Genomic DNA, 15,000 nt, shown 5'->3' with positions numbered 1-15,000 from the left:
ACAGCATGTCACTATTATATTCTTCACAATACTAGGGATGCTTATAGTGAATGTATGTTTATCACCATCATCGTTAAAGAAATCACAAAGCCACTTTATACCTCACTATACACATCCATCACCACCATCACCATATCCACTAAACCGTACACTATCATACTTCACCATAACACCACAATCAAAATCACCACTACTGTTTGTATTTCATCAGGACGCAGTAATGCTTTCCCTGCATCACCACCATCACCACCACTGTCACCACCACTCCCACCACCACGACCACCACCACCACTTCCATCGTTTTTATTATTTCTATGCACCCACCCTTCCTACTTCTGACAGGGCCACCACCTCCCTGTTCCGCCACCACCGCTATGCACCACCACCACCATCACCACCACCATCGACTCCACCAGCCCTCCTGTCAACCCCACTTAGCTCTCTTGTTACTATTGTTCTTTTTTTTCTATTGGTTCTATTCTCTATACTCCTTGTTTGCACTAACGACTTTGCCACCACCACCACCACCACCACCAACACCAGCACCAGCACCGTCACCACCGCCCACCACCACTGCCGCCGCCGCCGTCAGCTCCGCCTCCCTCTCTTCTCACTACCCTTATTCCTTTCATCCTTTTGTTCTTCTTCCTGTTCCTCTACTTTCATTACTTTCTCCCATGATGAATATAACTTCCTCTTCTCTTCTTTTGTTACTTCCCTCACTTTGTCTTCTCCCTCATTCCTTCCTTGGCCACCATCTCCTCCTCCTCCTCCTCCTCTTAATCCTCCTCTTGTTCCCTTCCTTCACTTTTAACCATTTTAGCATCCGTATCTCTCCTCCTCTTTCTACGTCTCACCAAACACGATTGCTTCCCCTCTCATCGTTCTGTTGGTCGCGTTTCCTCCGTACTTCCTACCCTCTTTCCCCTTCGCTCCTTCCTCTCTTCGTTTGCTTCCTCTCCGCTCCTCCCCCTGGCCGGGCCCGATTACTCGCATTAGACGGTGTTTCAGAGTCATGAATACAGAATCAGGCCGACAAAGCAAAGCCCATTCCGTCTGCTAAACATCTCTCAAATTCGGTTCAAAAGGTATCCATTATTTCGAAGGCGATTTTGATTAGCTTTCCTACTATCTCTCTCTCTCTCTCTCTCTCTCTCTCTCTCTCTCTCTCTCTCTCTCTCTCTCTCTCTCTCTCACTCTCACACACACACACACACACACTTTCTTAGGAAGGCTGAATGGCTCCCCACTTTCATCTCCTCTCTCAGCCTTCTTTCAGTCTGTTCCTTCCCACGCTTCCCACCTCCTCCCTCCTCCTCTTCCTCGTCCTCCTCCCTGCGCCTTACATTAGGTAGTGGAGGTATTGGGAGTCGGTAAAGAAGAGAGTAAATTCCCCTAGAATCCCAGTAGCCCAATGGTAATAGGCTCAGACGCTAGGGCCATCAGTGGGGGCTGGAAGACGCGTTTCTGTGATTATGTTTACATACTCCTGTGTTTTCCCCGTCCGTCTCTCTCTCTCTCTCTCTCTCTCTCTCTCTCTCTCTCTCTCTCTCTCTCTCTCTCTCTCTCTCAGGCCATATTAAACATCATTTCTTCTTTTTTTTCCATGCAATATTTTTTTCTCTCTCTTTTCTTTTCTCGACAATCTTTCTCCTCGATCCCTCTTGACTTTTTACTTTCCTCTCCTGTGTCTCCCTTCTCCCTACTCTCCCACTCTTCCTTTCACGTCTTCTCCCCTTCCCTCCCTCTCCCTCTCACTCTCTCCCTCTCACTCTCTCCAGCATCCAACATTAACAGGACTTTTAGCAGATAATGGAGAGCTGTGATGTGGATCTCCATAAGGAATTAAATGGGCAAAGGAAATCGACAGTGGCATTAGTGTGGTATAGATTTGGAGGAAGAGAAGAGAGAGAGAGAGAGAGAGAGAGAGAGAGAGAGAGAGAGAGAGAGAGAGAGATTTTGTTTCTCAGTCTATATATTTACTCTCTCTCTCTCTCTTCCTTCTTTCATTCATTCATTTTTTTTCGTCTTCTCTCATCTTCCTCTCTCTCTCTCTCTCTCTCTCTCTCTCTCTCTCTCTCTCTCTCTCTCTCTCTCTCTCTCTCTCTCTCTCTCTCTCTCTCTCTTCATTCTTTCCTGTCCATCTACTCAGCCTGAATTAACCAGTCTTTTCTTCCTTTACTTTCTCCTTCCTTTCGTCCCTCCTTCCTTCCTTTTGTCTCTTTGCAATGGCTCTGATCTCAACAACTGTATTTTGCGTGGTAAGAAAAGAAAGAAAATAGAGAAAGAGAAAAATACGATCTTTGGCCGTTTCATTTATTTCCTCTTATTTACTGTCTCTCTCTCTCTCTCTCTCTCTCTCTCTCTCTCTCTCTCTCTCTCTCTCTCTCTCTCTCTCTCTCTCTCTCTCTCTCTCTCTCTCTCTCTCTCTCTCTCTCTCTCTCTCTCTCTCTCACTAAGTGGATATGTATGTGAACCATGATGCCATTCCATTTGCTTAAAACATTTCTTTGCCTTCTCCCCCTCTACTCCCCACCCTCTCTCTCTCTCTCTCTCTCTCTCTCTCTCTCTCTCTCTCTCTCTCTCTCTCTCTCTCTCTCTCTCTCTTGCTGCATCTATACGTGTGTTACATAGTTTTTATCTTCCTAGAATCTCATCCCTTTTAAGTTATCTCCTCTTGCTTTTAATACCTCTCCCTCTCTCTTTCTCTCTCCTATCCCCCTTGCCTTCCCTGTACGTAAGCCAGACAGGTGGGGGCGCCAGGTGTCAGAAAGGGAGAGGGAGTTTCAATATTCTAACACATTCCGATGCAATCACGCCCTACACGGCTCTACCTTCATGGCCTTTTTATGGAGTGTACTTGGCTCATTGGTGTATCTCTTACCTACGAGGGTTCTTATGCATGTTATACCTTTCATGTTTCCTCATAAGTTGTATTTGTAGTGATTTGGTTTGGTTTATTATTGAGAGTTTTATATTTATTTGTGGTATGTTGTTGTTTTTTCCTAATTCAAGGTTTTAGATTTGTATATGTAATTTGTTTACTAGTGTCTAACCTTATCTAGTCTAACTTAATCACTTCATTACTGGGACGCATTTTTACTTTGTTTTGTGCACGATTAGACCATTTTATTGACATTAGCAAGCGTCTACGGAGCTCACAAGATAAATGGCCACAGTCCTCACTATTTTAATCCCCACATAAGTTCCTGAAGCTGTATAAAATCACCAAATAGTAATCAGAATCAATATGGAAACGTGTCATGGAACTGAAGAGATTAACCTAAGCAAACTAACCTAACTTACCCTAACAGTCTAATCCAACGTAACTGAACCTAACCAAACCTAACCATATTTAACCAAACCTTATTTTTCGGAACATTTGGAACATTTTTCGAATCTAAGTTACTAAACTCTTGAAAGACTACGTAAAAGTTACACAGACACTTAAAATAGATAAATTGTGAAGTTTGGGAGAGTAAATTTGTGAGAGGCATCGGTTCGCTTGGAAACTTATTGCAGGATTGGAATACATAGATAATGGAAGTGAGTGGGGAATACATTATTAAAAAGGATCAAATAGGCAACAGGATTTGACTCTCAGACTGGAAAGTGTTAGAAATGGAATCGAATTACTTTAATGTACTATGAGATTGAGCAAAATTCGTCTCCTTTTATTGCGTGGTGCATAGAAAACTCTCTCTCTCTCTCTCTCTCTCTCTCTCTCTCTTAGGGGCAACATGCATTCTTCTTCTTCTGTGGGATTGAGAAAGAAAACGAGCTTCAATAAATTACCTTCTGTGTTGGTGTAAATTTAACATAAATTACGTGAGTTTGGCAAAGTTGAGCAACGAGGCTTGTTTCCTTCTTCCTCCTCCTCCTCCTCCTCCTCCTCCTCCTCCTCCTCCTCCTCCTCCTCCTCCTCTTCCTCGTCAGTCTAAGTTTGCAGCGACAACAACAACATCAACGCTTTATTAACTCTCTTTATGTATCCTTCCGTTCTCATTTTCTCTTGCTTGTTACTGTTCTGTCATCTTCGTTATTGTTTTCATACGTGTCTTGTCCTGTTTCCCATTCTCTTTCGTTCATCAGTAATTTCTTACGTTTTGTTATTATTTATGTTCGTGTTATTATACATTTCTTTATTTTTTTTTCTTCTTTTCTTTTCTACTTTCATTTTATCATTATTTTTCCTTTCTTTTTATTTTTTTTCTATTTTATTTGAACCTCGCATTCACACTCTTCTTCCTCCTTTTCACTCTTTTTACTTCCTCCATTTCTATATTCTTTTTTTTTATGCAAGCACGTTTTCTCTCACTTCCATTCACCCTTTATTCCCCTTTTTTATCATTGCTTCTTTCGTCTCCTGCTTTTTCTTCTCCTCTTCCTCCTCCTCGTGTGACTTCTGTGGGGACGGACCTATTCTGATGTCGTTAAGGATCATTCGCACATTTATCACTTTATTGCGTTCGCCCTCCATGTCCCGCCCCTCAAACACGCCACTGGAGGAACCTCTCGTTTTCTTTACTGGGAATTGTGATGAGCGGGGACTACAGTATATAGAAACACGATGGTAGTCTTGTGTATTGTGATATTAAGTCCTTTTTTATGTGGGTGAGAATATACGTGTTTGTTTTTATTGGTACTCTTGAAGTTACATTAATCATAAAAGTATATTACGTATTTTTTTCGTTTTTTTTTTTTTTTTTTTGTGTGTGTTTAAGATGTGACGGTGGTTATTATATTTATCATGTTCCTTTCTCTTTTGTGTCTCATCTCATCACCAAATTCTATTATGCAGATTTTATCACGGTAAAAAAGAATAAACAAAACTTTTTACCATAAGTTTAGTACGAGCAATTTCATTATGCTCTTCAAATGCCTTTCTTTTTACCATATTCTCTTGTCATCAAAGTCAGAATCCTCCTTTTTTTTCCCGAACTGAAAATAATCCAATAGAAAATACCCGCCAATGTCCTGGTAACACTGATGCTTGTTACAGTCCTTAAATTCCTTTCATCATATCTCTTTCCGTCACTGGAGTCTGAGCAAAACATTTCCTTGTACATTATTGGAGACAAATATTGCAACAGAACTTAAAAACTGATAGTATGATCAAATTCTTTTCATATTCCCATCCTGTCACTGGAGTCTGAACAAAACATATCCACTACAGGGACGAAAAAAAGCTAGAAAAATATAACAAAAAGAATAACTGGTATTATTTATTCATTTTTACACCCTTATCTTGTCACTAACTTAAACCTCTCTCAACTGGTATTATTAAGGTATTCTTTTAAGCTCCTATCTTGTCACTGGAATAAACAGTATACCAATCTAAGCTGCCATATTACTTTTATACTCACATCATGCCACGCGTTTAATCTATCTTAACTGGTATCATTTTTTTTAATACTCTTACTTTGTCACGAATTTTAATGCCTCAGAGTCCGTACCTATCTAAACTATCATATCTTTTTCACTCACATCATGTCACTATAATCTATCTTAACCAGTATCATCTTTTTTTTTTTTATTCTTACTTTGTCATGAATAAAAATGCCTCGTAATCTTTAAATACCTAAACTGTCATATTTCTTTATACTCATATCATGTCACGAATATAATCTATCTTAATTGGCATCATCTTTTTTAATACACTTACTTTGTCACGAATCTAAACGCCTCCCCTCCCCACAGATTGTTTGGGACCACCGGCCACTGCTCGGCCTGCAACAAAGTCATCCCCGCCTTCGAGATGGTCATGAGAGCGAAAACCAACGTGTATCACCTGGAGTGCTTCGCCTGTCAACAGTGCAACCACAGGTGAGTTTAGCGACCTTTCCTTCTCACCTCTTTTTCCTCCACCTCCTTTTTTCCTTCCCTCTAGTTCTTGTTTATCACTTCAAGAAGAAATGTGAGAAATTTATCATCAAAAGTGCTTCATTGTACCTCATTTTTATATTTTTTTCATCTCCTCGTCGTCCTCCTCCTCCTCCTCCTCCTCCTCTTTCACCACCTCTTCTATCGTATTCACCAAGCTGTGTAACAAATTTATCATGAAAAGCCCTTTATTGTCATCTTATTTTCTTCTCTTCCTCCTCTTCCTTCTCTTCCCTCTCCTCCTCCTGTTCGTGCTTATCGCATCCGCTGACCAGTGCAACAATTTGTCCTCGTCACCCTATGTTTTATTTTCATTTCGTTCCTCAGTTTATCCGAATTAACGAGTGTCATAAACTAGTTCGAATGTAACGCTTGTATAAAAAAAAGGGCGGGGGGATGGAAACAACAAAAGATAAAAACAAATATAAATACAGACGACTACAAATAACGCTAAAAAACAAGTATATCACAAATGTAAACACACACATACATGCACACGTGAATTAACAGCCCCCCTACCAACACACACACACACACACACACACACACACACACACACACACACACACACACACACAAGTACTATTCAATTCTTCTTTTGAACAAATATCAATGTTGTGATTGTGATATTTGTCTGTCCCAATCTCTCTCTTTTTTTTTCCTTCTTCTACTCTTTGAAATTGAAATAAGAAAGATTCAATATCCCGGCGTCGGCAGCTTCCCACAATACTGCGCGCCAGTTTTTACCTGCCGTAGTCCGCTAGGAAATCACACACTGGTATCATCTTCAGAGGAGCAGGGAAATGGGACGGAGGAGAGAAATGAGAGAAGGGAAGAGACGAGAGGGAAGGCAGAGGAGGGGTAAAAATATGAAGAAAAAATGGTAATGTGAATCTTTCCTTCTTTGACTGTGATGATGGTGCTGCTTAAGTATTCTCTCTCTCTCTCTCTCTCTCTCTCTCTCTCTCTCTCTCTCTCTCTCTCTCTCTCTCTCTCTCTCTCTCTGTCAAGTGGGTCAGCCAGCCATGCATTAAAAATACTGCATTGTGTTTTTCCTCTGAAGCAGATAATTTATCGAATGAAAATCAAAACGCACGCTAGACACTATTGCATCAGTGCCCGGCCGCCGCACGTAATTGGACAGGCAAAGCATAGCCCACATAATCACATTACATATTAACTCACACAAACTACATATGAGGCCAAATCACATAAAACTATGGCAAATACAGACACCAAACCCGCCCATTCTCAAAAGGCGGAGTGAACACGTACGGAAATTGTAAATAAAGAGGTTGATGACGCCGCGAGGAGCCAACACGAACTCTGCTACAAGTTTTGAAGCTTGGAGTTGTCGAGGGACGGGATGAGGAGAAGGAAGAAGAGGAGTAGGAAGAGGAGGAGGAGAAGGAGGAGGAGGAGGAGGCTTGGCTTTGTGAAGGGGGGGAGGCGGCGGTAGCGGCAGCGGCGGTGAGTTGAATCAAGGCAAGGGAGGCCCAGGGGTTGGGGAGGATGGGATAGGCAGGCGGCGAGGTAGTGGGGGCATAACAAGGCTGCAACACACACCCCGACGCCCACCGCTGTTAATATAAACCGTCAGCCCACCGCGCCGTCTTGTAACACCGAGACGAAATGCAAATCATTCAATTTTCCCCCCGCTTCTCAATATTGCATACACAAGCAAACTGCCATCTGGTGCCATCGCGCGCAACTAAAGCAGCGTGCGAATCGTGCCAGCTGACTCCGGATTCCTCGGCTATGTTTGGCTATTTTCCGGAGAAACGTTAAGTCTTCTTCTGTATAACCAAAACCTGCTTTTCAATCTGGAGTAAGTAAGTTTCGATCGTTCTGTCGCAATGGATTCTCGGGTTTAGCAGTAAATTCTCCCGCCGTATGATTCCACGCGGACAGTTCGGACGAAGTGAGAATTACACCTGACGAGTTATATTGGAGATTTGGGACGCCGAGCGCGGGAAATGTTCAGAAGATTCAAGTGTTGGGATATATTGGGTAGCATGTGGGCCCGTTTTTCTCCCGGCGCTTAAAAATGGCTGCGAATCTTCAAAAACTTCTTCATTTGCCATAGCGCCTGAAGCCGAGCAGAGAAAGAGAAGAGGAGGAGGAGGAGGAGGAGGAGGAGGAGGAGGAGGAGGAGAAAAAGGAGGAGTGGTAGGAGAGGAGAGAAGAAGCTTGGGAGGAGGAATGAAAGAAAAACATGGGCTATTTATCTGCACATGACTCAATTGTGAAAGGCTTTGTTAAGTTAAGATGTGAATATGTTTTTTACATGCAAATAACTACATGAATGAGAGAGAGAGAGAGAGAGAGAGAGAGAGAGAGAGAGAGAGAGAGTTAAGATGAAAGAAAGGAAATTCATACCTCAGATTTTTATTACATTTTTTTATCTACTGTGTGCGCGCGCGTGTGTGTGTGTGTGTGTGTGTGTGTGTGTGTGTGTGTGTGTGTGTGTGTGTGTGTGTTTAGGCGTGTGTTTAAATAACCATTCCACAAAAAAAATACAATAGATGAAACACACACACACACACACACACACACATGTATAGCTCGTACCAAAGTGTCTGTCTGTCCGTGCGCCTGAAACACGACTCCCAGCGGACAATATTTCAAGCCGCCTTTCTTCTCCTGATTGTGTTATTTTTCCTCTTATTTGTCTTATTGGTTGTCTTATTGAATTCTAGTACGCAATATTTATAGCGCGTGATTAGTTAGCCTGACACCTCCGCCAGCATACGAGGGAGGGAGTGGAGGGGAGGAGAGAAGGGAGGGAGGGAAGGAGGGAAGGAGCGAGCGTTAGGGATTGCAAGACGTAAGAAAGAACTGAAGGGATTGTGAGAAGGAAAGATGGAAGGAAAAGATTGTGAGGGAGGAGAGGAGAGATTGTGAAAGAAGGGAAGGATAAAAGTGTTAAGGATTGTGGGATGAATGAAGGAGAGGAAAGGATTGAAGGATAGACAGTAAGGTAAGGAAGGAAGGAAGGAAGGAAGGAAGGAAAGAAGAAGCGTGTTAGAGAGAGGAGGAAGGATGGAGAGAAGAAAAGCTTAGGAGAGATGGCGAAAGAAGAAAGGCAGAAGGAAGATGCAAAGGAGAATAGATAAAGTAGAAGAGATGAACGAAAGAAGATGCAATGAAGTAAAGAAATAAATGAGGTGGATGAAGAGAATATAAAAAAAAGAAGGATAAGAATGGATTGCAAATGATATGGAACATTAAATTTTAAAGGAAAGAAATAGGAGAGGGAAAGATGAAAGAAAGAGACGTTAGTGCAGGTGAAGAAAATAAATCAAAGCAATAGACTGGTAGATCAAAATAACTGACACGTTCCTGAATAAACTCAAAGGCTTGTAATGGAATAGAAATTGCTTGAAGAAAGAGGAATTGAATAGAAATAGATCATGTTGCTTCTTTCTCTTTCTTCTTCTTCTTCTCCCTTTTCTTCTTCTTTTTCTTCGTTTTCTTCTTCTTTTCTTCTTCTATATGTTTATTTAAGACCGTTCGTGCGTCGTACAATCTCGTTCATTAATATTTTACGTTAACATTTGAGCAGAAACACGAACAATCTCTCTCTCTATCTCTCTCTCTCTCTCTCTCTCTCTCTCTCTCTCTCTCTCTCTCTCTCTCTCTCTCTCTCTCTCTCTCTCTCTCTCTCTCTCTCTCTCTCTCTCTCTCTCTCTCTCTCTCTCTCTCTCTCTCTCTCTGTAGTACATTACCAGGTTTTTTTCCCTCGTCTTTCTGATAAAGTAATTTTCCTCTCAACAGTAGAAAGCACTCTGATGTCTTTAGCAGGGAAGTGTGGCTCTACAGGGACCACTAATTTCCCCTCTTTTTCTCCACCGGGCGTCTTTGGCAGTTCTTTCTTCCGTCACACAGCCGGCGGGTTCTAAAATGCTGCGGCGGTGGAAGGAGTGACGAAGGATACAAAGACTGTGAATTTTGAGAGTTAAGGTTCAGGGACTTATAAAGGATGTCGAGGTACAAGGAAGTTAGTGAGTTTAAAAGGACTTGAGGGCTAAACAAAGGGACCGAAGAGGGAGGGTACAAGAAAGGGCATTGTGGCTTTTCAGTGCTTAGGTTCAGACACATATAAAGGATCTCGGGATACAAGGAAAGAAAGGTGTTTAAAGACTCAAGGACTGAAATTAGGACCTTAAGAGGAATCATACAAAAAATAGGGTGTGTCTATAGAGAATCCTGTAATATAAAGGAGTCAGTCTGAAGATTTGAGGGCTTAAAAAGGGGAATTTGAAAGAGGATTAATGTACATAAAAGGAGTTTGAGGATTTAAAAAGAGAAATTAAAGGAGTTTCAAAATGCAATGGAAGGGAATGAGCTGAGGTTTAAACACTGAAAAGGAGACTCATGGAAGAGAATATGGAGTGTGTGAAGGGTATAAAAAGGAATAAGGAAAGGTATCATGTTCAAGGCTTCAGGGAGTTACAAAAAATAAAAAGAAGATTCTCGGAGACTTGAAATAGGATAAAGGGACATTCACTCGGGATGGGACTTGACCTTTATTCTGAAACACATTGTTCTCTCACTACCAGTACTTTCCACGGGCTCCAGTTGAAGATACACGTGTTTTTTAAGAGATTTTTATATTTCAGATGATAGATTAGCAAGGTTTCTAGTTTATCAAAAGGAGAAACTATTGAAAACCCGGCTAGTCTCATTGGCCTTGGAAAACTGTCGTAGTGAGAGAATAAAGCGTTTTTAAGGGTGTTTTTATAGTGTTGGTAATGGATTAGTAAGATTTCTGGTAGATTTAGAGGAGAAACTGTCTTGAAAACATTGCTAGTTGTCTATGTGGCCTTGGAAAATTTTAGTGGTTAGAGAGGAAGGTGTATCTGAATATGGCGCTTACAACAGACACAAGATACAAGGAAGGGAGTTCACTTAAGGGCGTAAGGAGTTAAAGGGATCCATGGTTGTGAGACCTAAAAAGGGTAGAATTCTTTGGCCGTGTAGGGTGTCAGGAATATCATTAACATCAGTGATTAGCTTAGCGCCGAGCCAGACAAGAGTCCCATTGTGTTAACCGCGAAGCCAGACCAAGAAATTAGTAACTCGTTGATTAATGAGGTTAAGAAACTTGGCACACGCTTCTCGTTAACGTTACGATATAGAAGTGTTGAACGTGATGACGGCAGAGGAGTGTTGAATAGCATAATGATATAGAACTGCTAGAAATAATTATATAGATGTGATGCAAATGATTATGGTGTTGAAAAAAATGTGATGAATAAATGGCGATATAGAAGTGTTGAACATCTTAATGATATGGGAATGTTGAGAAAATAACGGTAAAGAAAAGATGATGGCAATTTAGAAGTGTTCAGAATAATGACGATACAGAAATGACAAAGAATAAAAAAAAATGCTTATAATGACGACGAGTGTTGCGAATAATAACAATGTGAAAATGTTGAGAAAATAATGATACAGAATGGTTTAGAAATAGTGATTACGATATACAAGTGTGAGAAATAGTGATGACATGTACACAAATCTTGAAAAAAAAAATGAAAATGATATTGGAGGTGTTTACAAAATGCTGAATATAGAAAAAATGATGAGAGAAAATTGATGAACACAACAAAGAATAAAAATAGAAACCAAATAAAAAAAGACACAACATGGGACACAATTGAGGACATAAAAAAAATCTAAATAAACCAAGAAAAGATAAACAAAAATAACAGAATACATAAAAAAAAAACACTAACAAACCAACACTAACACAAACCACAATCAATCATGGAACAAGACGGAGAACAAGACAAGGAAAGCTTAAGAAGAACTGGATGAAAGAGATGGCTGGCAGGTCTGGCAGAGGGAGGGGGACAGGAGGAGAAAGGGAGGCAATATGAGGTAAGGGAAGAGAGGGTGGGGTGGTCGGTGAGAGGTGCCCCGTCTGGACCCTCGCGGCGGACGGTCCAACAGTGCTTCGGTCCAAAGAATTCCCATTAGCTTGTGATTTTCGCCGAGCGGCCGGAAAGGTGTTATTGCGCATGCCTTTCCACGTGTCTGCCCTGACGTGATTGTGTGTGTCATGGAGGAGGGTTTTTTTTATGCATGTTGGATGGAAATAGGAGTGATTTATCTATTTATTTGTCTTTGCTTTGTTTTTTTTTTTATTCTATACACGCCATTGAAAAAAGGGTAATATTTTTTTTCTTATTTTTTTTTTCCTTTTACATATGTGTTTGAAATAGATTAATTTTTTTTTTTTTGCTTTTATTTTTTGTGACTGATTTATTTCACTATTTACTTTTTTTCTGTTACTTAATTTACTTTTCCTTTTAAACGTTACTTTATCTCCTTTTCCGTGACTGACCTCTTTTACTCTACTCTTTTTCTTTTTTCAACACGAAGTACACATAAAAGGATTATTAATAGTGTTATTTCTTGGAACGGATACAGGATGAAAAATAAAGAAAAGATAAAAAGATACAGGAAGGAAAGGATTAGTGGATGGTCCTCGTACAGTGATTACCGAGAGTCGCCTTGTTAGTGTACAAAGAAGGAAGGAAGAAAGGGCTTTTGCTTAGGTAGAATAGGATGTTCATGTCTAAATAATCGGATTAAAAAAAAAAAACAGATTAATCTACCACGACAACGAACAGAGTGGAAACATTCATCCCTTGCACAACAGTGGTTTGATATACATTCATACAAATTATGGAAAGGAAATAATCTTGATGAAGTAAAGGATAAAAGAATAGAAAGAAAGTAATAATTGTTGCGATAGGAGAGAGATAAGAAGTTACATAGAAAAAGGTGAAAAGGAGGAGGATGACTTAAAGAGAAACATAGTTAAGAAAGAATTAAGAAAACAATATCATAGAAAATAAATAATTGGCAGGTTAGATAAAGAATAAAGTGACGTGAGAAAATGAACTGAAGGGAAACTGAGAAAGAGTGAGAAAACAAAAAAAAGAATCATGGAGAGGGAATATAAAGAAAACACCACAAAAAAAAAATAATGATAGAAAAAAAAAGATAAAAGTTACATAGAAAGGTGAACAGAAAGACGATGATTGAGGAAGAAAGAGAACAAAAAGTCATGAACAGCAGAACGATGAAAGAAAGGAAATCAAGACACCGCCAGAGATTACATGAAACCGAATATGGCGGCGAGAAATTGAAGACAACACACAGGATCTGATAAGTTGATTACCAGTGGGAGGAAGAACAAAATGAGAGGCGTGAGGGCGGCCAGGTGCAGGCAAGTGAGAATTCTCACTCCACCGCTACTTGCCCCACCGCTCCACTCCACTACTCCACTCACTCCAAGGATGAAAAAAAAGTAAAAAAAACGTAAATAAACAATACGGGTTGACAGGTTGGCAGGTTACGGGATTCGAACCAGGCAATTTCAAGGACGTTTCGAAGCTTCCCTTACCACTTCGTCAGGTGTTTTGTGATTTTTTATCCTATTGAGATCCACAGACTCTCCCGACCACTGACAACTGCCACCTGAGCATCCTTTACTCCTCCTCTTCCTCCTCCTGCATCCTCTCCTCCATCCTCCTCTCGCTTCGGTGAATATAATTTAACACTATAAAATTATTTGGGCCCTCTACCAAAGCCCCCATCCATCCTTGCTCTCTAAAAACTTACCCTCCTACCCTTCCTCCTCCTCTCCTATCTTCCTTTCTCTCTTCCAGCCTCTCCTCCTCCTCCTCCTTCTCCTCCTCCTCCTCCTCCTCCTCCTCCTCCTCCTCCTCCTCCTCCTCCTCCTCCTCCTCCTCCTCCTCCTTTGGCCATTCAGCTGTGGATGGCACAGGCTTCTTCGAGGTTAAAATACCGAGGAGGGAATTCATTGTCCGCGTAACATGAGTTCCAATTTTCCTTGACAATTTACATTTAATTATCGCGAGGAAATTGGCTCAGAGGGAGAAAAAAAAAGTAAAAAAAGGGTCGGCGGGAGTAGGACGCGTGGCAACAGCGGAAAGAGGTGCCACTTAGGGTATTATGCCATTATTTCCTGCACATTTTTATCTCTCTATTAGATGAAAATTATATAGGGATTTCCATTACCTCCCGAACCTTCGTCTGCCAAGGCTACAAAAGGTTCCATTTAATATCACACCCTTTTCTTTGCACTCTTTCACATATTATTAAAGGAGATTTTCCCACAAGAATTCGTTCAATCCACCAGGGACGCTCAGCACGAGGCCTCAAGTTCCATTTTCATACGTTCAGTGTCAACAAGAGGGAGACACGCTGGCCGAGGGAGTTAGGGAGTAGGATTGCAGGATGGTAGGATGCCGAGACACCCTTGTGAGAGTCCCGTCGATGAGGGCGTGTGACTGACTGCCAAACGGGGTAATTAGATTAGACAACTACTGCTGCAACAATTACCGACGTCCTCGCTAATACTCCTAAAGTCGTTTACCTCGTTTACCCTGACGGCGTGACCACCTCCATCGTGTGTGTGTGTGTGTATGTGTGTGATTCGGCCCCGCACGCTCGCTCCCACCACTTCCTCTCCTCAAATCACTTTTAATAGCACAGGACGCCACTTGATTCCGCGTTGTTAGTGTCTCAAGTCATCCGTGAAAGTTAATTGAGTGTTTTGTATTCCGCCTTCCTGTCTGTTTAAGCTAAAAAAGAAGGTTTGTGCTCTGCTTATTACGACCTCGAGGCTGGAGAGGGGAGGGACTGCAGTGGAGGAAGAGGAGGCCACGAGGGGAAGAAAGGGGAGGAGAGGGGTAGTTCTGTGTCAGGGGAGGTGAGAAAGGGTAAAGAGGCTAGGAAAGGGAGTGAAAGGCTAAGGAAGTGAAAAGGGAAGGGTTTGGAAGGGGATTGGAGTTAGATTGGTAAGGTTATATTAGGTGAGATAGATTAGGAGTGAAAGGGGCTGAAAATGGGACGTTCTAGAGTGCAGGGGCTTGAGAAGGGGTACGGAAGCTAGGAAAGGGAATCAAAGGCTAAAAGAGTGAAAAAGAAAGGGTAGAAAAGGGGGTTGAGGTTAGATTAAGTAAGGTTAGATTAGGATAGGTTAGGTTAGGTTAGGGGACTTGTGAGAGAAACTATTAATGGGTAGAATGATGGTACTATGGGCAGTGGTGGTGATGGTGGTGGTGGTGGTAACGA

General features: G+C 41.4%; 1 protein-coding gene across 6 annotated transcripts in view; it reads left to right on the top strand.

Moving 5' to 3' along the window:
• LOC123510412 (LIM domain only protein 3-like) overlaps window positions 1-15,000 on the top strand; it is a 236,718-nt gene that overhangs the window by 187,604 nt on the left and 34,114 nt on the right. For all 6 annotated transcript variants that reach the window (XM_045265583.1, XM_045265582.1, XM_045265581.1 and 3 more), the window contains one exon: window positions 5,701-5,826. In XM_045265583.1, coding sequence (XP_045121518.1) covers window positions 5,701-5,826 — 126 coding nt within the window. The remainder of the gene's footprint in view (window positions 1-5,700; window positions 5,827-15,000) is intronic.

Source organism: Portunus trituberculatus, chromosome 29 (assembly GCF_017591435.1).
Source record: "Portunus trituberculatus isolate SZX2019 chromosome 29, ASM1759143v1, whole genome shotgun sequence".
Classification (NCBI taxonomy): domain Eukaryota; kingdom Metazoa; phylum Arthropoda; class Malacostraca; order Decapoda; family Portunidae; genus Portunus; species Portunus trituberculatus.
This window is presented reverse-complemented; position numbering and strand designations above follow the sequence as displayed.